This window comes from Xyrauchen texanus, chromosome 37, assembly GCF_025860055.1.
Source record: "Xyrauchen texanus isolate HMW12.3.18 chromosome 37, RBS_HiC_50CHRs, whole genome shotgun sequence".
In the NCBI taxonomy this organism is placed as follows: Eukaryota; Metazoa; Chordata; class Actinopteri; order Cypriniformes; family Catostomidae; genus Xyrauchen; species Xyrauchen texanus.
In genome coordinates this window covers 28,188,885-28,213,526 of record NC_068312.1, presented here as the reverse complement: position 1 = coordinate 28,213,526, position 24,642 = coordinate 28,188,885, and the positions used below count along the sequence as shown (strand labels likewise).

Here is a 24,642-nt window from a genome sequence, read left to right as displayed (position 1 = left end):
GGCAGCGGAACAGTAGGCTAATCTTCCATAAGTTCCCTGTGCCTGGAAGGAACAAGACATCTCAAAGAAGTCAATTCTATGACCCTCCTATATGCTGTACACTTATGTTTGTTTCCCGTGCAGTGTTCCTGCCAGCTGATGCTGCACACTCAGTGTTGCGGAGGCTCCCGAGAGCAAACTTCTTCTTGGAGGAAATTAAACAAGGGAACATCCAGCGTGAGTGCAGAGAGGAAATCTGCACTTATGAAGAAGCAAGGGAGTCATTTGAGAATGATGAAAAAACGGTGAGTCCACGTTAAATCTGTGTTCATGTTCTCGTATGTTTTTGCTTGAACACCACTCCCTCTTAGGTGTTCTGTTCTGTGGAATTTCCTCTTAGCAGGAAGTGAACATTATTGGCAGGAAAAGCTCACTGGCTAATTAGGGCCCAAGCACTGAAAGTGTGAAGGCCCTATTGTTCTTCTAAGGATTATTATTATTAGGGCCCAAGCACTGAAAGTGCAGAGCCCTATTGTTCTTCTAAAGATTCTTATTATTATCATTATGCTTCTTTTCAAGGTTTTTGGTACTTTTAGGGTACATGACATGCGTGAAAACTCAAAGTTTGCACACACATTAAAGTCGCTGGCCATTAGGGCTTGGCAAAGTTGGGGGGGTCTCTGCAGTACCACCTAGAACATGGGCCTGTTCGGGGGGCCTTTTGAGCTACAGTCACCAAACTTTGTACACATATAGATCTCATCAATCGGAACTTTCGTGCGACAGTCATAATCTCTACCTAAAAGGAAGTTGGCCATTTTGGATTGTTTGAAAAATGCATGCTTTGGAACTTGATATACTCCTCAGGGGGATTTCATGTTACAGGTACCAAATGTGGGCAACATCATGCCAAGACATTGATGATGCTAAATTGTCAAAGGATTTTTGATATATCAAACGGTGTTGCCATGGCGAAGCAATAAAATAATGTCAAAAAATTGGAATAAGGAACTATCTCATATCTTCTGCGTGCATGGTGAGATTTACATGAAAATTGAGCCAAATGTTTGTCCTTGCAGGCTCATCACATTGATGTGGCTATTGTGGGTCACGGCCATAGCGCCACCAACTGGTGGAAGGAAGTGTGTCACTTTTAACAGACTTTGAAATATCAATTTTATTTTTACCTGAATTGCTTAAAAATTCTTTAGAAGGGATTCTTGATATGTTAAATACTGTTGCCATGGCAACACATTAAATGTCATCATTCTCTTTTGTGAATATTCACATGTTTTGAGGTATTTGGCATAATTGAATTTGAAAGTTTATTGTTAATAAACATATTTATAATTTTTTTTATAAATAAAATATAATACAAATATTGACTGAAACGTAAAAATACTACAAAACCCAAGCTATTTCTAACCCAGTGTGTCGTAATTGCCACTCTGAGTGTCAATTACAAGAAATGTCCGATGGAGGGCATCCAAGCTCCATTGTTGAATGATTTCCAAAATAACACTGAGAAGATTTTAGAAAGGATCCCTCTTTCGTACATTATTTATATGAAGTATGTGTTACTACGTTCTTTAGTTAGTTATGTTTCTCATTTCATGTGTTAAATATCTCCAGTTCTTGAGTTGGAGTTTCTATTTTATCTGATCTGTGTATGTTTTGATTGCCGATCCAGTGCTGGAATGTGTTATTTTGAATTTATGATGAATGTTTATTCTGGCTGTTATCAGAGTTGTTTAGTGTAAGCAGTATTCACACTCTTTTCCAGGAAATAGAAAAGTGAAATATGTTCTGCATTGTGTTTACCTTCTCAGCCGTATTGTTTGTGTGTATGTAGTATTTTGTCTCTCTCTCTCTTAATCGCTGTCACGTGTGGGGTAAACAGGTGATCTGATTGTTAATGGAGAGCAGCGGCACTCAATGCGTTTCCTTCCTTTAGAAACCGAGTCCCTTATGGCTAGGTTGTGCTATGGTTGTTCGTGAGCTGTGCCATCTTGGTCACCGGGGCTCTTGCACAAATTCCTGCTGCTGGAATGGATTTTATCTTTTACGGTTTTGGTTTTTTATCTACACAGGGTTGATATGGCAACAAGTAAATAAATTAAGTTTTGTCTCACCAGCATGTATGACAACTAACCCTGTGTTAGTTTGTGCCCGTGCTCCTCTAGGCTACGAATCTGAAAATGGCAATATATGCTGAACATTTGTATGCTGAAAGTTAATGTTCATCATACATTTTTTTTACTGAACCATACATTGACATTTTAAAATGTCAATTATATACAATAGATTTATGCAATATACAGACAATTTTTAGAGGTGTGAATCTTCGCTGGCCTCATGATTCGATTACGATTTAAATTGTAACGATTCGATTATGAAATGATTCTCGATGCATTCAATATCTTTCTTTTCTCAGTTTCTTCAAAATGTATTTTTTACTCTCTATTTTTTCCCTTTCAGCTTTTTATTTAACAGCTGTTTTAAAAATCAGAATGAGTCACATTACATAAACTGGACTTTTACATTCAGTATGAACTGTGAACAAAACATGGAACATCCACAAGATTAAATAAATGGTTCTATAGTTTAAAAGAGTATCTCAGTTTTCTCAGTCTGTCTCTCCCCATCTGCTGCTGTCTTCTCTCCTTAAATACTCCCACCGCTCCTCCCTGGAACGCGAGACCAGTGTGCAAACAGTTGGAAATCGTTTACCACTTGTCTCTCCAGCCTCACTCTGCCCTGACACCACTCGGCCATGTCTTGCGTGCCACAATACAGATAGATAGATAGATAGATAGATAGTAGAGGCGTAATGCTTCAAATTTCCCACTCTTCTGTTTGTATCACGGTTTTAGGGTCACTGTTTCGGTATGGTTCAGTATTTGTTATGTTCAGAAAAAGAAATATTAATGCCAAACCCAATATAAATATATTCTATTTGATAACGGACACTTCCAAGAGATTTGCCCTCACTACAAATCACTACAGTTTTACAACAGTAAATGGTATTTGTAGTAAAATCATAGTAACCATACAATTAACGTAGTTACTGTTATGGTTACTATATGGAAATTATTTTCTATTGTAAAACATTGGTTAATCGTATCAAAACTATGATTTCTGCCAAGAAAACAATGGTGATAGCAGTCATTGTTTTTTCAGTCATGGTTGCTACAGTATTACTGAATAAAACCATTGTTAATTTTCTTTAGTGTCCTTAACTAACAGAAAATGCTCTTATTACTAACTCAACATTTAACTTAATAGCTGCTTTTATGCATCAACATAATGTGCATTTCATATTCAACTCAACAGATGTTCAGATGTTGTACCTCACTATAGAATGAATAACCTTGCTGTAAAAATGTATGCTAGAAGAGAATGTCATAATGCAACATGAGTGTTTTAATCATTCATAACTTTGGGCAACATAACTTTGGCAATGAACACCCTGAGCACTTTAGTTTTTGTTTCATGACTGTCTGAACTAGCAGTGAGTGCCTGTTTAAAGACGAATGGGTTTGTGTCTGTGTGCAGTTTCAGGCTCACCTGCGGCTCTGTGCGCACCACACGCTATATAGTCTCAGGTGATGTCAGCGTAAATGAATAATCGAACATCAATGTATTACCAGTATACAGCACTCGTGGCAAACAGTGCCTGTTTTGTAAAGGTTTTTTGACCATCGCTGTTTTGTTTGATCTCAAAATGAAAAAGATCTCAGACAGGCTTCTGTCTTGCAGCTTGTTTTCTCAGCTTGCCATTTTCAACTTCACATTAATGGGTGCAGAACTGTGAATCATCACTGATTTAACAAACTTTCAGTTAATTGGACAACTTCTCCCTGTAGAATGTTAACCTGTGTGAAACACAGGCAAAGTGTGTCCATCTAAAGAGCCATACAGGTGCATTAGCGGAGGTTACAACTGCGTATGTCTATTTGGCGCTTTATTTTCTTTGCCAAAGTGTTTGATCCAAATGCGTTATTAAACTAGATGAACCATGGAGCAAATGCTTACCAAACCATGGGTGGTGAACCGTGCATTGTTTTTCTTTTTACAGAGAACCTTACACCCCTGATAGATAGATAGATAGATTCACATTTATATTATGTATACATTTATTTTAACAAATAGCATCAATCATATTTACATACATAAATGCTTATCCTGTATAATAAACTTCCATTAAAAACAATGTTAGTCATTGTTTTTTGAGGTGAATACAAATATGAATACAAACAATGTTAGTCATTGATATTTCAGGTGAATACAAATATGAATTTTCAGAATTTTTATTATTAGCTCCAGCCAACAGGAACTCATCCATTTTGGATTTGAATATTGTATTCTCTGAACTTTGAAATACTCCTCCTAGTTAATTCATGAGACTGTCACCACATTTAGATAACATTATGCCAAGATATTGAAGATGCTAAATTGCGAAAAGATTTGTAAATATTGAACGGTGTTGCCAGAGCGAGGCATTAAAATAATGGCAAAAAAATTGGAAAACTGCAGTGTCTCACATCTTCTGTGTGCAATGTGTGATTTAGATCAAAATTGAGATGTATGTTGGGGATAATCACATGGATTTGAAGCGTGGCTCTTAAAAGAGACTTTAAAATGGTTATCTTATATTTACCCAAGTTGCTTCAAAATTGTCTAGAATAATATGAAATGCCAAATGCATGTGTCCACCTTGCATTGTTTTCCGAAAGCCAATGGGTGGAAATCGCTAGTCGCTGCTCGCAGCTATATTATTTAGCTTCGATCTGTTAAAGGAATAGTTCACCAAAAAAATCTCATCATTTATTCAACCTCATGCCATCCCAGATGTGGATGACTTTCTTTTTTCTGCAGAATGCAAACAAAGATTTTTAGAAGAATATCTCCGCTCTGTCGGTCCATTCAATGCAAGTGAATGGTGGCCAGAACTTTGACGCTCCAAAAGCACATAAAGGTAGCATAAAAGTAATCAATTCACTTGCACTGACTTTACCAACAGAGCTGAGGTATTTTTCTAAAAATATTTCTGTGTACAGCAGAGGAAAAGTATTACACATCTGAGATTACACAAGGGTCAGTCAATAATGAGAGAATGTTTATTTTTGGGTGAACTATTCCTTTTTTTTTTTATGAGTCATTCGTGTTATGGATGTTTTGTTTGTAAGGTCACAGAAGTTTGTATACTAAATAACAGACCCATGATAAGCTGAATACAAAATTACACAATGATTACATTGCATGCTTGTGTGTTGATGTAAATGAATAAAGTCATTGCTTGGTGTTGGTGTGCGTGAAGGATGTGGTTTTTGTTTTGAGTACGGTTACATTTGTTATTTACATTTCTACATACAAAGTCCTTTGCTAATCGTATTCTCCTGCTTTATGACTGGTAACAGAGGCGGTTCTGGGAGGAATATCAGCGTGTGAGCAGCCCCAAGCCTGGAGGTCTGCAGTCTATTGTGGGTGGAGTTCATTCCTTGTACCTGATCTTACCGCTGCTGCTGGTTTTTCTGCTCATTGCTGCAGTTTCCATTACAGTTTGGAGATGTCACTCACGTAAAAGATCCCAGCAAAGCCCTGCCATTGGGCATCCACAAAGAGACACAACCCTATCTGTGGTTTCAATGGACCAGTGGGGGCAGGACTTCCATCCCGACATCAGCCCCGCCTACCCCGATCTCACACCTGGGCGGGGTAGTCGTGGTGACCCTCCACCCTCATATGAAGAAGCTGTGGGCCATACAGATATACATATTGAAGCAGAACCTCCACCACAATATGAAGACATTATCAGTAACCATGGTAGCACGGTTATTATTGCCCAGGGAAATTGAAAGTTCTTCCAGGCAAATTATCCTGGCACATCTAGGGATGCATTTTTAGGCCTTCACCAATACTGTAAACCATCATTCCTTATTCACTCACTTTATATCAACACCTGGAGGTTTGGCGGGATGAGAAATTGCTTTGGTCGTTTATTTTTATTACCATAAATATTTTTTTTACAACTTCACTTATATGACAGCCATGATTTGAAATTCCAGCACTAGCAAAATAGCATACTTCGTAATGGCCTCTTTTCATCGAATGCGTTGTCCATTGTATGGACAATAGATGCATTGAAAGTGTAAGGTGACTGGGGCTGTAATTCCCTAGCATTCTGCTTGGGAACAACATGAGGGTGTTATCGATGACAGAACTTTCATTTTTGGGTGAACTAATTCGACGTTGTGAAATGGTAAATTACAATAATTTCGACTTTCATCAGATTGCTTTCAGAGATCAACTCATGATAACTTGAATCATGACCCAAGCACTAAAGCGAGGATGAAAAAGCACTTTTAGGAAAATTCATATTCGTCCTAGTTAGTAAAAACTATTACAATGTTTCAGAAATTAACTCTCATGGGACCATTTTGACCCGTAATATTAAATCATTGTGGATTCAATGAACAGAAAAAAAAAGAAGAAACATGCTCAACATTTTCAGGAACAATTTGAAGTTGTAAAATGTAATGTTTACAGACATACTGTACTTTATCAATTTTAGCCTTCAATGATAACCTTCTTAGCTTAGGCTATCTCTACATAACATTTGTAAATACATAGACATCTTTATGCACTGGGCTCACAACCTCAATGAAATATTGATGTTAAGTTGATTTAGTTTCATTTCGAGAGTTGTTAAAACAATTTTTGTGATCAAGTTAGTTTGCATATTTGAAACTCCGTTTTCAGCCAGTTCACCAGTTAACAATGTGAAATAATGATTGAAAGAAATGATGTGAAATTATGCTTGTAGGAGGTAACTTTGCTGATAACATTTTGGAAATTGACCAAACAAATTTAACAGTTTTATTTTATGAGGCATAATGGATGTTGATGCTGAATCAGCACATGTCCAAGCTGTTTTTGTCCAGTGGGCAGCAAGTCAACATCTGTAAGGTTTTGTTGACTTGTTTTAGGTGAGCAAACTGCTCAAATCTGCTGTGGGCAAAAGCAATACTGAAAAATACATTGCAATGTACAATTAACGTTTTATTTTTGCCACATTGAGTTTCAAGACATGGTAGACAAGTTATTGGTATATGCATCACTGGTCCTTTTTCTATTCTATTCTATTGTTCACCTGGCTCCCGCTCCCTCCATAGGACAGGCAGAGGTCTGCCATATTATAGGAAGAATTTATATGGTCACACAGATTTGAGAAATGTATCCTTATTATGGTCTAGGATTAAGATGGGATATTAAGACAGGGATAACTAGGACAACCAAGAAATGTAGTCCAGTGTGAAGGTGATTGTTAAAGAAATGGCTCATCCAAAAAATTTAAATTGTACTCAACTCATGTGTTCCAAACACATGATTTTCTTTTCTCTGTGGAACACGAATTGTTACGCTGAATATTATCCTCGGTAACCATTTCCTTTCATTGTTTTTTTGTGTGTTTTTAGTTTTTTTCAGACAATGAAAGAGACATTTAGTATTTTTACAGAATTTTCATTTTTGGGTGAACTATCCCAGATAAGAAGCATGTTTCTTATTTGTTGTGAGCTGTTTGCTAACTTCTCTTGAGAAATGTTTTATGGTGACCAACTTTGTGTTATTCTCTCTGACAACCTATATACTGGATTATGTTTAGAACAACTATTTTGACTACCTTGATCTGCTGGTTGTATTTGATGAAAAAATGTTCTGGTATATTTGGAGTAGGTTTCATAAGCATACCTCTCCCTTCCTCACGACAAATTAAGATGTTTACCATCTTTCTCCTGAAATGTATCAGCTGGAACTGTTGAGAACCATATTTGGACATTTAACCCTGGCCTTTTGGGTTGGGCTGTTACTTAACAGCAAGCAGACACCTTTTACCTCTTACCATTTATTCTTGAGCGATACTAAACACTGAAACCAAGAGAATCTGAGATTAGGATCAGATTGTGGAATCAAACCCCCCCCACACACACACAAAAAAAAAAACCTATAGTGCGATAACATTCAGTATTAAATGTCAGGAAAGTGTGTGTGTGTGTGGATGTATGCATGTATGTGAGAAAAAGAAAATAACAATGGACAACAATGCATTTCTACTTATTCAGTAACTGAGTGAATGCACGTTTTCTAGGCACAATTTGCTCTTGGTAAAATAATATTAATTGGTATAATAATATTAATATTAACCGTGATAGATGATTATACATATTGGTAAATGCATTTGGTTTATGCTCTTGGCTTGCTAGTTTATATTACACCATGCTCAGCCAACATAAATATGCAATAAAACACATCACCAGCACTAACTTGCCTGAAGGAAATAAGACCACCTTAATTTGAAGTAAAGTCTGATGATGTTGCTAGTGTGGCTGACTTTGACGGACAGCATCTGTTGCTGTACATTTGCCGGCTGATATTTCTGTGGTTGTTAAGCGTGTGGTATGGTGGTGTTTATTGCTTAAGCCTTACTCAGAGAATGTGTATATACGTGTATTAAAAAAAAAATACTTTTTTTTTTGTAATGACTGAGCTTGAATTTAATTTTTTAATAAAAGTTTTTTGGCCCTAATCTTTCTGACTTGTTGCTCTATATGCATGCATAATATTTGTTTGATAATTTGCTGTTTCTTTTTTCTCTCTCAGTCAGACAACCATAATCGAATATATATTATAAATACAATAGAACTAATATATTTGATGATGAAATTCAAAGTCTTTATAGCACACAGTGAATTATTATGTATTGCCTATTGCAGTTTAACAGATAACAGATGTTTTTCCTTTAAAATGCAGACTCATTTTAACACCTCTGTTTATGCTGAAATGTGTTCCTACCAACATTTATCAACTACATTACCCTGCCGGCATCCACTCAAGCTCACAGAGATAGTACTTTACAGTAACTGATTAACTTATGAGCAGATATGCATGCTGAAGGTCTTTACTAGGCTTGGCTCTGGGCAATCTTGACAAAAAGCTTTGAGTGTTTTCTGTCAGTTTGGAGACATTTGATCATAATCACTGAAGCCTGACATTATAAAATGATTTTAAAGATACCAGGCTGCAAAAGTGTAGAATATGTGGGGGATGTGTTCCCCTCACTTTCTATAAAACCAAAGTTCGTCCACCGCAATTTTTCACAGCGCAAACATGTTTATGCTGTCTTTCATACAGCAAATATCTAAATGTGTAAATGCAAAAGTTAAAATTCTATTCATTCATGTAATTAATTCAATAATAAAAAAAAATAGCGATTGAGAGCCCTAAAATATATATATATATATATATATATATATATCTTATACATTTATGTTTGTCTTGGGCTAATCATTCTGTCCCCCTCACTTTTGAAATGACTGCTACATCCCAGCCAGGCTGTTTTACTGATTAGGTATAACAAAGTATACATGTATAAAACACTTTATTGTTTTTATAATACACAAAACAGCATTATTATAATGTCCTGAGAATACTCCTCATTCTGATCCCATTTAATATCTCTGTTTTAACAGCCAGTACCACAGGAGATGGAATAGAGCTCTGTGAGCACATCATCACAGGACAAAAGTGACATTGGAGTGAGATGCATAAATCAGGGCCACAGCTAAATGAACATTGTTAGCAAAACAATAAATGGCATGGCACTAGCATCAGCACACACATGTAAAATGTGACCATTCGGACATGTGATTGGCACATTCTTTCAAAATAACAAAAGCCTACATAGGCCATTACAGGTTTCAAATTCACTGGTAGTCATGACTTAAAGCAATGCAAGCAGAAACAAAGCTGTAACTAAGCAACATTGCCTCAAGAGTAAATGCTTCATCTCCAGAAAAACCATACAACCAATGGCAGTGCTAGAGAATTCATTACCAACTAAGCCAATATCTGTGCAGTGTTGCAGTCAGTCAGCAAAAAAAGCAATGAAAATGTGTCCTAAGTAGTGACTAGACATTTTCTTAATATTTTAGTGAACAATGAAAATTATCATTATCATATAGTAGTTCACACAAATTACAATTCTGTCATCTTTTACTCACCCTCATGCTGTTCCAAACCTGTATGACTGACTTTTTTCTGTGGAACAGAAAAAGAGATGCTAGGCAGAATGACAGCCTCAGTCACTATTCACTTCCATTGTATGGACAATAGATGCATTGAAAGTGTAAGGTGACTGGGGCTGTAATTCCCTAGCATTCTGCTTGGGAACAACATGAGGGTGTTATCGATGACAGAACTTTCATTTTTGGGTGAACTAATCCTTTAAAAAAAATTGCCGATGGCTCAATGAATGAGTCTTCCTCTCAATCAGAGCCATTCTTTAGGGTTCCGTAAGACGTCCAGTATCTCTGCTTCCTTTGTGCCTTTGGCTGGCTCATGCATGTACTCCCACCTGAAATAAGAGACACAGGGCAAAATATTGCAATTTACATATCAAACAATGTTTAACAACAACTAAGACAACTAAATGAGAAAGTAATTAATGTTAGAAATGCTACTTTTTAAAACGCCACTGTGAGCTTTTTAGTTGCATAAATAAATGTACTTGGGAGCTCCAAAAAATGAGTTCGAAAGGGTCATGTATGGACACAGACAGTCAATGATTTGATGCACACAGACAAGTATACTCATACACAGGCTCTTACCTTGCAGTAAGTGGTAGAGACATCAGGATGCTCTCAATGCGAGACCCAGGCGTGGCAAGGCCAAATTTAACCCCTCTGTCATACACTAGATTAAATTCTACATATCTAAGACACAAAGAGAGTTTGATTAATACCTTTACATTTATACCAATTTGACAATTAGCATAAAATTCAATTTAAAAGACAACCAAATTATATTTACAATATAATTACTATGTTATGCTACCAATTAACTTCAACATTTAAGATGGTTATTATGATTAATATTAGGGGTGGGCGATATAGTATCACATCTATCTCGCTTATGCAAATTTCTGCCGCATGGGAATGTGTGTTCCAATTAGAGGTTGCGCTATAAATAGCCATATTATAATATTTATATTACTTTTTATTGCTATTTTTGCATTAAAGGTGTCTTTTTCTCACAAGCTTGGATACAAGCTTTCCTACTGACTTTTCTGCCACAAACATGATGCAAATGACCTCAGAAATGATTAAATAACAAAATTCTTAAATATAGCATGTATATATTAGCCAAGAAATACTGTTATTTGCCAAAAACTAAGAAATTTGAAATATAATTTTGGCTTATATCATTATACCACCTCTTATTATTCTTCTTATAAATTAAAACAAATACTTAAATTAAAAGGGATTCCAGCACAAGCTGAATTTTCTGAAGAAATCTAAAGCAGTAACAATCCCTCTTTTACTCACCTGCCTCGTCTGACTTGCTGCCAGTCCTTTTCTTCAGGGGTGAAGGAGTCATTCAGATGTTTGTATACAATGGGCAGGTAACAGGGCACCACAGTTTTAGCACAGCTCTTCACGAAGCTAAAAACCTCCTCCTGCTCAGGTGAATCCAAATCATCAAAAAAGATCCCACCAATGCCTCTCGTCTCCCCTCGGTGACAGATGTAGAAGTAATTATCACACCTTGAGGAAAAACAGGTTTATTTAAAGTAGACTGAATAGAATTGTTTCCAAATAGATAGCTCAAATCTTGATTTCACTATGCAAGGGTCAACAGGACATTAGTTTATAAAATTGACCTCAGCTTGACATTAGTGTCAGAGAGTGCAGCAAGTTTGAGACTGGAGTGGTCGTCACACATAAATTAATTAAAACCTTGTTTAGTTCTGGAGAGGATTCCATGAGACTCTCCAAATTGAAGGTCTACACAACTTTTAGCAAGACACTGCTGCTATCTAAATATTTCATAATTTAATCTTTTTAATTACATTTCTTTCTTTGAATGAGCATTCTCATTAATGGGTTGTCCTAAAGGAATAGTTCACCCAAAACTGAAAATTCTCTCTTCATTTACACACCATCACGTCATGCCAGATTTGTATGACTTTCTTTCTTCTGCAGAACACAAATAAGGATTATCTCAGCTCTGTAGGTCCATTCAATGTAACTGACTGGTGGCCAGAACTTTGAAAAACACAAAGGCAGCATAAAATAATCCATATGACTCCAGTGATATGATCAATATTGAAGTCCTTTTTAATATAAGTGTCTACATTCACTTCCACGTTCTTCTTTTGTTTTTGCGAATTCATACTCTCCATGCATAAGAATTTATAATGGACTTTGATCTGTTACTCACCTATCATACCACTTCAAAAAACATGGATTTAACTACTGGAGTCGTATGGATTACATTTTTGCGGCGTTTAAGTTCTTTTTGGAAATTCAAAGTTCTGGCCAGCATTTACTTGCATTATAAGGACCTACATAGCTATATAGAGATATTTCTCCAAAAATCTTCATTTGTGTTCTGAAGAAGAAAGAAAGTCATACACACTTGGGATGGCATGAGGAGAAGTAAATGAGAGAATTTTCATTTTTGGGTGAACGGTTCCTTTAAACTAAATGTGCTGGCTCACACAAAACAGATGTTGCTGCAAATGATGGAAAATGGTCTTATCATTGCCGGACAGTCAAAAGCCACCCAGAAGATAGCCACCCTCATACACCATGCACATGCTCGTATACACACTCACACCCATATGAGTGCAATACCTGATTCAAACTGTACACAACAGTAATGTGATTCCTACCACTTTTTGAAGTCTGGGTAATATTTAGGATGGTGCTTGTCACATGCATCCTTTAAAGTCTTGTGGAAATGGGCGGCATCTTCCAAATCAATGTAAATAGGAGTCAGATCTGTTCCTCCTCCAAACCACCACTGTTTTGAGCCTGTTTGAGGGAGGGAGGGAGGGAGGGGGAGGAAAACAGAGAAACAGAGATGGGTGGAGGTCACAGATAACAACATCTCCTTTCACAGAGCCCTGGCAGAACTGAAGATCTCTAATGACTTGACAAAAACCCTCACCGTCTGCTTCCTCAATCTCAAAGTATCTGTAGTTGAAGTGCACTGTGGGAATGTGGGGGTTTTTAGGGTGTATGACTGAACTCACACCCATGGCACAGAACGGCAGCTTACCTGGAACACAGAGATAATGCTAAACGGTTAAAACAGGAACTGACTGATCACATCACAGCTTCCACAGGAAAGAATTTACAATAACACGGAGTTTCATTACTGATGAGTCCAACAGTTCAAACTGCATACAAACCTAAAAACTATGAACTGCTGATTTAAGGAACTGCTTTCTGTCATGCTCTGCATTCACCTTGAAATGGGAAGTCAGTATCTCACCATCTTTCCCTTTCAGAACCTTTCCACGGCTGCGCATTTGCTTGGCGGCCTCTTCTGTGAGATTCCCGAACACAACAGACACGTTCACACCCGCTTTCTCAAAAACCTTCCCATCTTGCATCACACAGCTGATGCCGCCACCACCTTTGTCACACAAGGGAGAAACATGCAATCAGTTTTGTTATAATGCAACACATACATGAAGAATGTAGCTTCATAGCTTATAGTGTGTCAATGTAACAATTGACTAAAAAATAAACATTTGATTTTTAATAATTGACACAGATATTAAAACTTTAGCCGGGACATTTGGAAAGGCATAACATGACTTCATGACCCAAACTTGCACAACCAATCAAAAGTGTGGACACACCTACTTATTCAATATTATTACTACTTTCCAGATCTTAGAAAAAGAGTAAAGTTATCAAAACTATAAAATAACACAAATGGAAACATGGAAATAATGTTTTGACAAAGAAAATGTAAACAAATTAAAACCATTGTATATTTCAGCTCTTCAAAGTACCCACCATTTACCTGTTTTATATATGTGTGTGTGTGTGTGTAGATATATATATATATATATATATATATATATATATATATATATATATATATATATATATATATATATATATATATATATATATATATATATATATATATATATATATATATACACAGACACAAAGTTAAATTAAATAAATGATATAGGTCAATGATGTGATGCCTTCTCAGTCCTTTTGTATTTTTTTTTATATATATATATATTTTTTAATTAGCATTAGTACAGTATATTACCTCTAAAATATATTAAACCACTTTTTTTTAGGTATAATTTTTTCACATATTTAGTGTTAAAACATCATGTGGTGCGACTGTTCACCCCCAACTTCTCTTTTGAAAATCTTTTTAAAAAGCACTCTTTAATGTTTTCATATTTGGCATAATTCAAGAACTGGTCTGTATTGTTGATCTAATCCCTGATGCATTTTCATTATTATTTAAATCATAATACATAAATAACTGCATAAATAAATATTGTTATATGAAATATAATGTGGTGCGACTGACACAAAAAGCCTCTTGTTATAATATTTCAATAAATGTTATGGATTTTAAAGAATAAATGGAATTGTAAATTTCACCAAAAAAAGAAAACCTGCTATGCAAATATAAATATGAAAATATTACTTACAGATATAAGAAAAAAGTGCAAACTCATTTTCAAAATACTTCACTGTTCAGTAATAACCTTTCAAAATATTGTGCATGGTAGGTTAATATGTTATTTTAAGTAATTACTACGGCCGCACCACATTACTTATATTAGGGGCAAGAACAAATTAACTTGGTAAAAACCCTTTAAACTAATTTAATTTCAAGTCCATTTTAATTTACATTTAAACAAAAAATATCTGAACTATGCTAAAAAAAAATTTTTTTAAAAATCACTGACCCCTATATATAGTATACAGTTTATATTTTACAATTTAATTTTTGTAAATAAATTCATACTTAGGCCATTTTGTTATTTGCCTCCAAAACTAATTTTAAGCATTTAAGCAAAAGCCTTTAATTTTTTTTAAAAAAGATTTTAATATTTGATTCAGTCAAGTGTGTACAAACGTTTGACTGTGAATCAGAAAGAACTTTGGACCATGATGTTTGCTCTACTTTATCTCACCCTTGTGCCACTAGTTTTGTATGTTATAATACATACAATTCATTCATACATCACTGAACATGATTTGAAATGAGAAAGAGAAAGCGAGACTAGATATCAAATTAAAACTGGGCTCAAAAATGGTCCAAACCTTCTTTTCTACTCCATCTGTCCACCCTAAACGTGCCTCCATCTACCTCCTCGAGAGCTTTACAGAAAGCAGCCTGCGTCTCCATGATCAGCATCTCCATTCTCGAGGACATCGCGTCTTTTCTCTGCTCCAAGACCTTGATGTCAGTGACTGGTGGAGACATGAACGACTTGCATCTCTCTCTTATGTCACTCTCCGCATCTTCAGCCTTGGATATCTTCGTGGCCATTTCAGCCCGCTGAAAGTGACTTACACCTGCCGCTAGAATACCAGTGACCCCTGCTGCCCCGGCTGCCAGAAATACACCTTTACTGTACCGTCCGAATGATGATCCATGAGACATTTGTCTCGTTTCCGTTCTTACGAATGACCATTTTCCTCCTGGACGAAAGGCGCATTTACGCAGAGTAGCGTTGCGGGATACGAAAGAGTGGAAATCAGCTGTACCATGCGCAGAGCGTGACACTTGGCACAGTCTTGCTGTTGACCTCGCTGTCCTGTTTATTGTGAACAAAGCTATAGAAGTCATTTCGCCTACTGAGCGTGAACAACTGTATCTATCCACGACCTGTCACTTGATAAAAGGCTAAAACAAAAGTTGGTAAATCACTATATCCAGTTTTGCACGTAGCTTCCCAAACAGTTCTGCCCGCGGAGGTGTGTCCTGTTGTAACCTTAAGCCGAGGTGTGTCATGGGTAATTGAGTTTTTTCATCCCTGGACTGTGTTTAATGTACTCAAATACGGACTACGTTCCCCATAAACCTGGGAAGCACAAGATAAAGCGTACATAGTAAACGTCACATGAGCCAGCACTGTAAAGGCCAAGTTGTAGCAGCTATAGTATGTAGTGTTATTCGTACCATATTTTAACCAAAGTTTACAGGAGGTGGCGCGTGCAGTGAATGAGGTAGAAATCGTAGGTGACTAATACAGTGCAACTGATAATGTAAAAATTTATTATAATATATTAAATATATTTAATATTAAAAATATATTATACAGCAGGTAATTTTATGTCGAAATGTGCAAAAATACGAAATAGCCTAATAATTGGCAAATTATCACTAGTGCAAAAAAACAAAAAACGTTTAAAGAGACTGGTGCATTGAGTCAAGTATAACAGAAGAGGTACAACAATTTAGAAAAGTAATAAAAACAGCAAATGTGCAAAAGGCATCAAACGGTTATTTTTTTTAATTTATTTATAACATTGTCATTGTTTATTGAAAAAGTTTTGTGAATATAGACCATTTCAAACAACGTATGATACTGGCAAAATAATGATAATTGGAATGACAAGATTATGTCCTTTACTATTAATTGTTTATTCATTAATATTCATTAAAGTATCCTTTGTTGGACCTTTTTTATTTCCCCACTAGCTGTCAGAGATCAAATCTGGCTGGAGTTCACTTCTAAATTTACAGATAGTTTGCGCATGCGCGCGTACCCACGACATGCCCTGTTGTGCGTCTCTATGGCAACAACTGTTACACGCCACTTTAAAGCCGAGGCCACATTAGAACGACCTGCTCTGATACTGCACAGATGCGCACAGATACCTGAATATATTTCCATTAATTATTATTGCGCTTAACGCGAGACAAGAGCATACAGAAATACAAAAGGTAAGCTGTACATTAAAAAAAAAATAATATTAAAAGTGAATATATTAATTATAAAAGCAGATAGCAGGCTACGTCAAATATTTACACACCACACGCATATTTTAATTTGTGGCATTATAACCAGAGGTGTAGTGGTAAAAAAGAGGTGGGTAGACTATAAATTCTGGTGGACCACGACGTGGTCACCCGGTAAGGTGGGCCACTGCCTACCGGTGTATGTGTATCCTGATGACATCGCTATAGGCTATCATTTGATGGTACTACCAAGGGTATCACTGGTTGTTTCCTCATCATAGGTCACACAATCACTATTCAATTCATACATTAATCTAAGTTCTTGTTAAAGAGACCCAAGAAGGAATAATATGGTTGAAATCTATAAATTTTACTAAATGACAAAACAGAGAGAACAAAAATATTTAAGAGAGATAGAGAGGGAGGCTTATATCCAGGGCTTCCAATGCAATGCACTTGTACATAATGATTAGGGATTATTTTCATAGTCGATTAATCTGTTGAATATTTTCTCGATTAATCAATTATTTTATTGGTCTATAATATGTCAGAACAATGTGGATCAGTGTTTCCCAAAAGCCCAGGAGGATGACGTCCTCAAATGTCTCGTTTTGTCCACAACTCAAAGATATTCAGTTTACTGTCACAGAGGAGAGAAGACACTAGAACATATTCACATTTAACAAGCTGGAATCAAAGAATTTTTTACTTTTGTCTTAAAAAATGACTCAACCCGACTAATTGATTATCAAAATAGTTTAGTTAGTAAAATAGTGCAGATTAACGACAGAAGAATGAATCTGGTGCCACATATTTAAAAAAAAATTGCCGGATATCCATTTTTACATAAGACGTTTGGGCTAGTGAGTGACGGATGAATCTTGATGCAGTCTGCTGCTTCCTGCTGATTGGTCAACACTGACAGTAATGCAGCCAGGGTTTCCCATACGTTCATTTATTTGTGGCGGCCCGCCACAATATCAACGCTGACCGCCACACATTGATTTTCGATTTATTTTTTGCTAAGCCTATTTAAAATCGTATTTGATTGCAGAGAGCCGTAGCGCATTAGCGCAGCACTAGGCTACCTCTCGCTCGTCCCTCTCTCTCTCTCTCTCTCTCTCTCTGTCATGGAACACCGCTGCATAAATCTGTCCAACACAGCACTGTCAGTTATTACTTATTAGCCAGCATGCAAGGAGCCTAGCTAATAAGGAGAGCTAAGTTATTGTTAGAATACAGCTGGACTTTTTAGGTCAGCACGCTGTATATAGCTGGTAGTAGTCAATATCGATGCACGCGCATGGAAACACTGGCAGCAGCGCATTATGAAAGACTTCGTCTTAGGTTTAACAACCTATGAAACTAATAATGAACAATATGAAACTAAAACGACATAAGCTTAATTTAAAATGGCTTAGGAACTATCTATTTAGAGGTGGATAAACCCACTTTGGAGGTGGGTAAACGCTATTTCCGAATTTTGGGAGGTGCGTAAACGGCGTTTACGTGCGTTTAGCCTCCACTGATTATAACGCAGCCCAGGTGTGCGTTAATTCTATTTCAAATCAGATTTTAGCACGCAAATGTGCCAATATAATACAGTAGCTAATTCTGAGATCAAGTCACGGTCATTTTTGGTATAGCAGTGCATTTAGTGAAATACGAATATAGATGGCCATAATCAAAAGACATTCAGAAAATAAAACAAACCTCCCATTAAATGTATAAATGTCCTGAACCTTAAAAGGAAGAACAGGAAAGATTAAGAAATAAATATTTGTTAGAAAACATGTAATGACAACAATTTAGTCATGTATAAATATATTTTCATTAGACAAAAATATTTAGATACAATCTACTTTGTATATCACTATATGTGGTACTAATTAGCATGATGCTTGTTAGTTTTAATGCTTTGGATACATTATGTATCTGTTTCCTTTTCCATGTCTACACACCTGTGTTTCTCTCTCTGAAACTTTCTTTATTGGCTCATTTAAAAGCTTCCAAACTATTTCAGTCAACAACCCAAATACATTTGCACTTTATATAGAACACAATTCTAACTTTATATCCTTGTAAACAAACAAAATGTTCTTGTGTGTGTGTGTGTGTGTGTGTGTGTGTGTGTGTGTGTGTGTGTGTGTGTATATATATATATATATATATATATATATATATATATATATATATATATCAGTGACGTGCGGTGATGTCTTAAAGAGGCTAGGCACTGAGTTATGAAAGCCAGATTACCTGATTTATTGTTTAAGCTAATAATACGTAATAACAGTGAACGTTACGCACAAGCGCAGCATATCAAGAAATGTACAAATCAGGATGTATATAGTGTACTCTCTCTCTCTCTCACGCACACACACACACACACAAAAGCGCGTAAACAGTGAACGTTACGCACAAGCGCGGCATATCAAGAAATGTACAAATCAGGATGTATATAGTGTACTCTCTCTCTCTCTCGCTCTCTCTCTCACGCACACGCACACGCACACACACACACACACAAGCGCACAGCCACATAGCCAATCTTTTCTTACATACCAATCAGTTTGAAATGATCGGATAATTTTTGGGCCCTTTTGCTGTACTAGTCCATCTAAGGCTGGCGTAGACCTCCCTCTTGCAATTAACTCATATTTGGAATTAAAATCGAGCTTGGAAAAATTTCTTAATTCCGTGATTACAGCCGGTGCTGTCATTTTGATTTTGAATTTGGCGGGGATTAGGCGGCTACGCTAGCTGTGATGTAATGACGTCAGCTACGCAAATGTCCAGGAATATCTTGATTTTAATTGGTCCATGTCTGATACGTAACGGAGATGATTACGGGCATAACATATTTACGTCAAAAGGCACAGCAGATTTGTGCTTTTTGCCGTACGTGTTAAAGAATACAGGATCGAAGTGCGCATGCGCAACATGGGTTTTCCGCTTGTCGTCTGCAATGAATGGACCGTAAAAGCACTGCTTATTCTACCATTTGTTTTTAGTTGATTATGCGTAACTGCTACATTTGTCATCATAACGTCTAAACAATTGGAATAACACACATATTGCATATATAAATCACAAGAATAAAAAGTAAAAATATAAATGCAAGTTTATTATTTAATAAACATTTTATTTTTGAATTTTGGCAGGGTAGGCAGTGCCTAGTTTGCCTACCCAGACCGCACGTCAGTGATATATATATATATATATATATCTCACTACCGGTCAGAAGTTTAGGGTCACTTTCTCGTTCTTTATTATTATTATTTTTCACATTTAAGGATAATAGCAAAGTCATCAAAACTATAAGAACAGAAATGGAACTATAGGAATTGTGTTGTTTCTAAAAACAAAATCCAAATCAAATAAAAACTATGTCATGTTTTAGCATATTCAAAGTAGCCACCCTTTGCATTGAATTTTCAGAAATGTACACTTGACATTTTCTCAACCAACTTCTTGAGGTCACCCTGGGATGCTTTTTAAACAGTATTGAAGGAGTTCATATCAATACTGGGCACTTATTAGCTTCTTTTATTCGGTCCAAGTCATCAATTAAATTTTTTATTTTTTATTTTTAATATAATTGTAGTTTTATAATGAAAAAAATTAATATGTTGGCACAATTATATTTTTGTCTACAAAACTAGTTTCTAACATTTAAGCATACACCTTCAAATCAAAAGGTTTTTAAGATCATGAGAAACATTTCAGTCAAGTGACCCCAAACCTGTTGTTGTGCCTTGTTGTACGCACATAGAGGATGAGTATTTCTGAAGCCTTAAAAATTCAGGATGAGTATGAGGATGACTTTGAGAAAGACCTGGACTGGCTTATCAGTGAGGAGGGCAAGGGTGAAGAACAGGTGAGTGAGTGTGAGTGTGAGTGTGTGTTTGTGTCTGTGTGCACAATGATTGTGAGAAATTCGTGAGACAGTTCTCTCTGTGTGTGAAATCCACCCCACTGTCACAGATACACACTTTCACTCAGCCAGATAACTATGTCTCATGGCGATGCATTATTCAGCACATATGTGCTATATATCTGATTCACCATCAGGCAGACCACATGCTCTCCATAACCCACGCTGTGCTGTAGTCTTTTATTCTTCCTCTTATTCTGACCTCTTGAGACTATAGAGGTCTTTCGTTATTTGTTTTTCTAACAGGATCCTGATGAGAATAACTATGAAGCTCAAATAGACAAAGAGCTTGAAGAAGATGATCTTAAAGAAGATAGAAAGAAGAATGTTTGCAAAGACAGGTATTTGGATGATGAAGAAGGGGAGGAAAGGTGGCCAACACCTATAGAGCTATTAGACGGTGAGTTAGATCCGGACAGGGACAACCTTGTAACCTCTCCACTGCCTGAAGACCTTGATGAAGAGAAGAAATACATTTTGGAAAAGATACATGAGGCTAACAGACAACTGCAGGACCAGGAAGCTCCAGACCAAAGCCGTCGTAGACGTCTGCAGTTTAAAAACACTTTGGTGGACCTGGTGATGCCTGATACTGACCCTTATGAGAGCAACAGCTCCCTCTCTAGGGTCTTAGAGGAAGAGCGAGAAGTGTCTGGACAAATGCAGAGATTGAATATCTCTTTGCGAGAAGAACGAGAGTCAGTTGACCCAGAGGATGAGCACAGCTTGAGAGCCAAGGAGGGACAGGTTTTGGTTGAAAAAGATGGAAAGTTTGACTTAGTAAATCTAAAGGAGGTAGAAAGTCAAGGGTTGCTTCCTCCCTTGCCAGTGTCTCAAGTCGACAATCAACGAGGACCCTCACGGCAAAGTCTCATCCATCTCAGCAAGTGTCCAGTCTCCTCACCAAGACAAAATTCTACCTCACCTTTTCCTCCTGGCATTGACTCTTTGTACATTCCCAAACCTCCACCGAAGCACAGGAATAGGCCCAGTTCTGCAAGACCATCCCAAAGTGGAACATGGTTCCAGGGTACCAAACGCAGGGTCCAGTCGGCAAGTGGAACACCCTCACATACCACATTTACAATTATACCACAGCAGAAAGAACTGTTGATGAAACTTCAGCAGCGGAGAGAGAGGCAAGCTACAGAGGTGGGCCCTGGTGATGGTTTTAATATCACAGTACAGACACATGAGTTGTTTTTATCATAAAAACAAAGCAAAGTCATCAGCCAATACTCATATTATCAGTCAATCATCAATCGTCATTATAATGTGGTATGGTGTTGCGATAAGGGTTATGTTAATGATTCATGAAAATTTATATGATCACTTACTCGAATATGCAGTGGGATTCATACATTTTGAGACCATTCTGCATTCTGTTCCAATTAAATACAACGTTTTTCCATTACAAATGATGAATTGTAAAAATTAAAATAGATTTTCGAATTTCTTAGAAATTGGTATGACCACTTTTGTATACACTTGAGCTGACATGGACTTCATAAGTTACACCAAGTCACACATTATGATCCATGTTATTCCAGCATGTTTTGAGAGTTTTCAAAAAAGCATCTTGTGTGCTTCAATGGAAGGAAGGAAATCTGTAATTTTGTGCACATTTCAATTATCAAAAATTTGCTTGCATCTGATTAGTCACCAAGAAATAAGGTAGAAGTTTAAAAATCTACAGATTTTTTATGTGATCCCTGACTTTTGGAGCCCTCTCTTTCTACATTGTTTTTAAATGTTTGTGTGCTCTTAATCTCTCCTCTGGTTCTCTCTCAGGAAGAGCACAAGAAAAAAGAGAAAGAGGAACAAAAGCGTCAGGAGAATGAAGTTGCCTTCCGATCGTGGCTTATGAGGAAGAGAGGGCAACTGCAATACGAGAGGAGGGTCCAGAAAGCCCAGGATATGGAGAGAATGAGCTCCAAGGTTACACCACTAAGGGAAGCCGTTTAGCCATCAAATGACTCACACAAATGTTTTGAAGAGAATGGCTAATTTGGAATGGCATACTAGCATACAACCCTTACAAGAGAAGTATGAGTAGTATGCCATTCCAGACTAAGCTCTTAGGTGTGCTGGACTTCAATTCGCCTCGATTTATCAATCTGTGAGTTTTGCTAGTTGCAAGATTTGAATTTTACAAATAAAACCCAGAAATTCTATTCATTTGAAAGGTTATGTGCTGCTTTTTTATTTATTTATTAATTTAATTTTATCCCAATTTGGAATGCCCTATTCCCACTACTTAGTAGGTCCTCGTGGTGGCGCAGTTACACACCTCAATCTGGGTGGCTGAAGAAAAGTCACAGTTGCCTTCCCTTCAGAGAACTTCAATCCATGCATTTTATCACGTGGCTTGCTGTGCATGACAATGCGAAGACTCACAGCACCGGAGCCTCATGCTACTCTCCACGATCCACGCACAACTTACCATGCGCCCTATTGAGTGAGAACCCCTAATCACGACCACGAGGAGGTTACCCCATGTGACTCTACCCTCTTTAGCAACCAGGCCAATTTGGTTGCTTAGGAGACCTGGCTGGAGTCACTCAGCACACCCTGGATTCAAACTCACGACTCCAGGGGTGGTAGTCAGTGGCAGTACTCGCTGAGCTACCCAGGTCCTGGTTATGTGCTGTCAGCCCATGAAACACATGGAGCCAAGGCGGTTGCTTGTCACTACTCGAGTAGTGACACTGCTCACGAATCGCTCTTGCGTTACTTTGATGGCATACGTCACAGTGACGTAGTGGTGGTGGACAAAATTTCTAACCAACATGCACTGCTTTATGTCTAGTGCCTTTCGGTCTGCGCAGCGCTGCATGAAGTCGAACACACCTGTTCTCTTAAAGAAACATGTGAGTCATTTGATGGTTAAATGGCTAATGTTTTATGAACTTCAGCTGTGTTTCAACAAAGCAGACAATTTTCTTTGTTTTATCACTTATCTCAATTTTCGTGATTATCCCATTTATTTAACAGGTTTAGCATAGTTTTTATTTAATTTATCTAACTGTCACTTTAATTGCTGTTGTTATGATTGGCAGAGGGACAATGGAGACCCAGAGGAGGCCTTTCAAATTTGGCTCCAGAAGAAACAAGAACAGCATCTGAAAGAGAAGCAGCTAGAAGAGATGAAAAAACTGGAAAAGGAGAGCGGCTTTTGCATGCACAGCCGAGAAGAGAGTGAAAAAGCTTTCAGACAGTGAGTTCATTGAACGTAAAAAATCTTCTGTTCTAGGATCCAGCTCACCTATACAAAGGTAGAAATATTGTTGGAGACAAAAAGAGAGTTTTGGGGAACATTTGATAGTCATCTGGGATGTGGATATTATGATTTACCATATTTGTTACCACCAAACACACTGCATTTGGTGTACTAAGATTATCAGGATGTAAAAATAGCTTTCTGTCTTGCTGTCCTTCTTTCTTGTATTATCTTTCACTTTAGGTGGTTGAGATGTAAGCGGGCAGAGAAAAGATTGGAACAGCAGGCAGCACGAGAGCATTCCCGCAGGCTGGTGCTGGAAGAGCGAAGAGCCAGACGCATATATGACCTCTTCAGCATTGTCAATGAGATCAAACCCTTCCGATTCAGTGATCCCTACAGCTACCGCTACTGAACACTTCCCACTGTACATTGTTATGATCTCAGAGATCAATTAATTCAAACAATTACTGTGATCACCATCAGTATTTGTGGATTGATTTGCATACAACTTCTCATAGTAAAACAGAAGATGAAAGAATATTTGGTTGTTTTTTTAATCTCCAGTTCATCCCTTTTCAAAATACAGAGATGACACAGTTGCTCTAGTGGATGTCCCTGTTCCAAATAACTTTAGGCACTATAAATAATTGCTGCACCAAGTTGATTTAATGGAGTTTATGATGAATCATCAGATTCTTAA

General features: G+C 37.0%; 4 protein-coding genes across 4 annotated transcripts in view; 3 read left to right on the top strand and 1 right to left on the bottom strand.

The window, feature by feature from the left end:
• Nucleotides 1-82, top strand: part of LOC127630579 (nexilin-like) — a 10,674-nt gene extending 10,592 nt beyond the window's left edge. The window contains exon 10 of the mRNA XM_052108201.1: nucleotides 50-82. Within this exon, the coding sequence (XP_051964161.1) occupies nucleotides 50-82 (33 nt within the window). The remainder of the gene's footprint in view (nucleotides 1-49) is intronic.
• Nucleotides 53-8,558, top strand: LOC127630968 (transmembrane gamma-carboxyglutamic acid protein 1-like). The gene is made up of 2 exons (XM_052108892.1): nucleotides 53-284; nucleotides 5,400-8,558. The coding sequence occupies exons 1-2, from the start codon at nucleotides 105-107 to the stop codon at nucleotides 5,835-5,837; spliced, it is 618 nt and encodes a 205-aa protein (XP_051964852.1). The 5' UTR covers nucleotides 53-104; the 3' UTR covers nucleotides 5,838-8,558.
• An 851-nt stretch (nucleotides 8,559-9,409) lies between these two features.
• LOC127630891 (oxygen-dependent coproporphyrinogen-III oxidase, mitochondrial-like) lies at nucleotides 9,410-15,798 on the bottom strand. The gene is made up of 7 exons (XM_052108740.1): nucleotides 15,138-15,798; nucleotides 13,318-13,461; nucleotides 12,991-13,101; nucleotides 12,713-12,854; nucleotides 11,364-11,582; nucleotides 10,647-10,751; nucleotides 9,410-10,393 (listed from the first exon to the last, which is right to left on the bottom strand). Exons 1-7 carry the CDS (start codon nucleotides 15,664-15,666, stop codon nucleotides 10,309-10,311), a joined length of 1,335 nt encoding a protein of 444 aa, XP_051964700.1. The 5' UTR covers nucleotides 15,667-15,798; the 3' UTR covers nucleotides 9,410-10,308.
• An 859-nt stretch (nucleotides 15,799-16,657) lies between these two features.
• On the top strand, nucleotides 16,658-24,354 carry LOC127630416 (coiled-coil domain-containing protein 181-like). The gene is made up of 6 exons (XM_052107887.1): nucleotides 16,658-16,767; nucleotides 20,558-20,662; nucleotides 20,966-21,871; nucleotides 22,511-22,657; nucleotides 23,779-23,936; nucleotides 24,183-24,354. Exons 2-6 carry the CDS (start codon nucleotides 20,561-20,563, stop codon nucleotides 24,352-24,354), a joined length of 1,485 nt encoding a protein of 494 aa, XP_051963847.1. The 5' UTR covers nucleotides 16,658-16,767; nucleotides 20,558-20,560.
• Nucleotides 24,355-24,642: the final 288 nt, after the last annotated feature.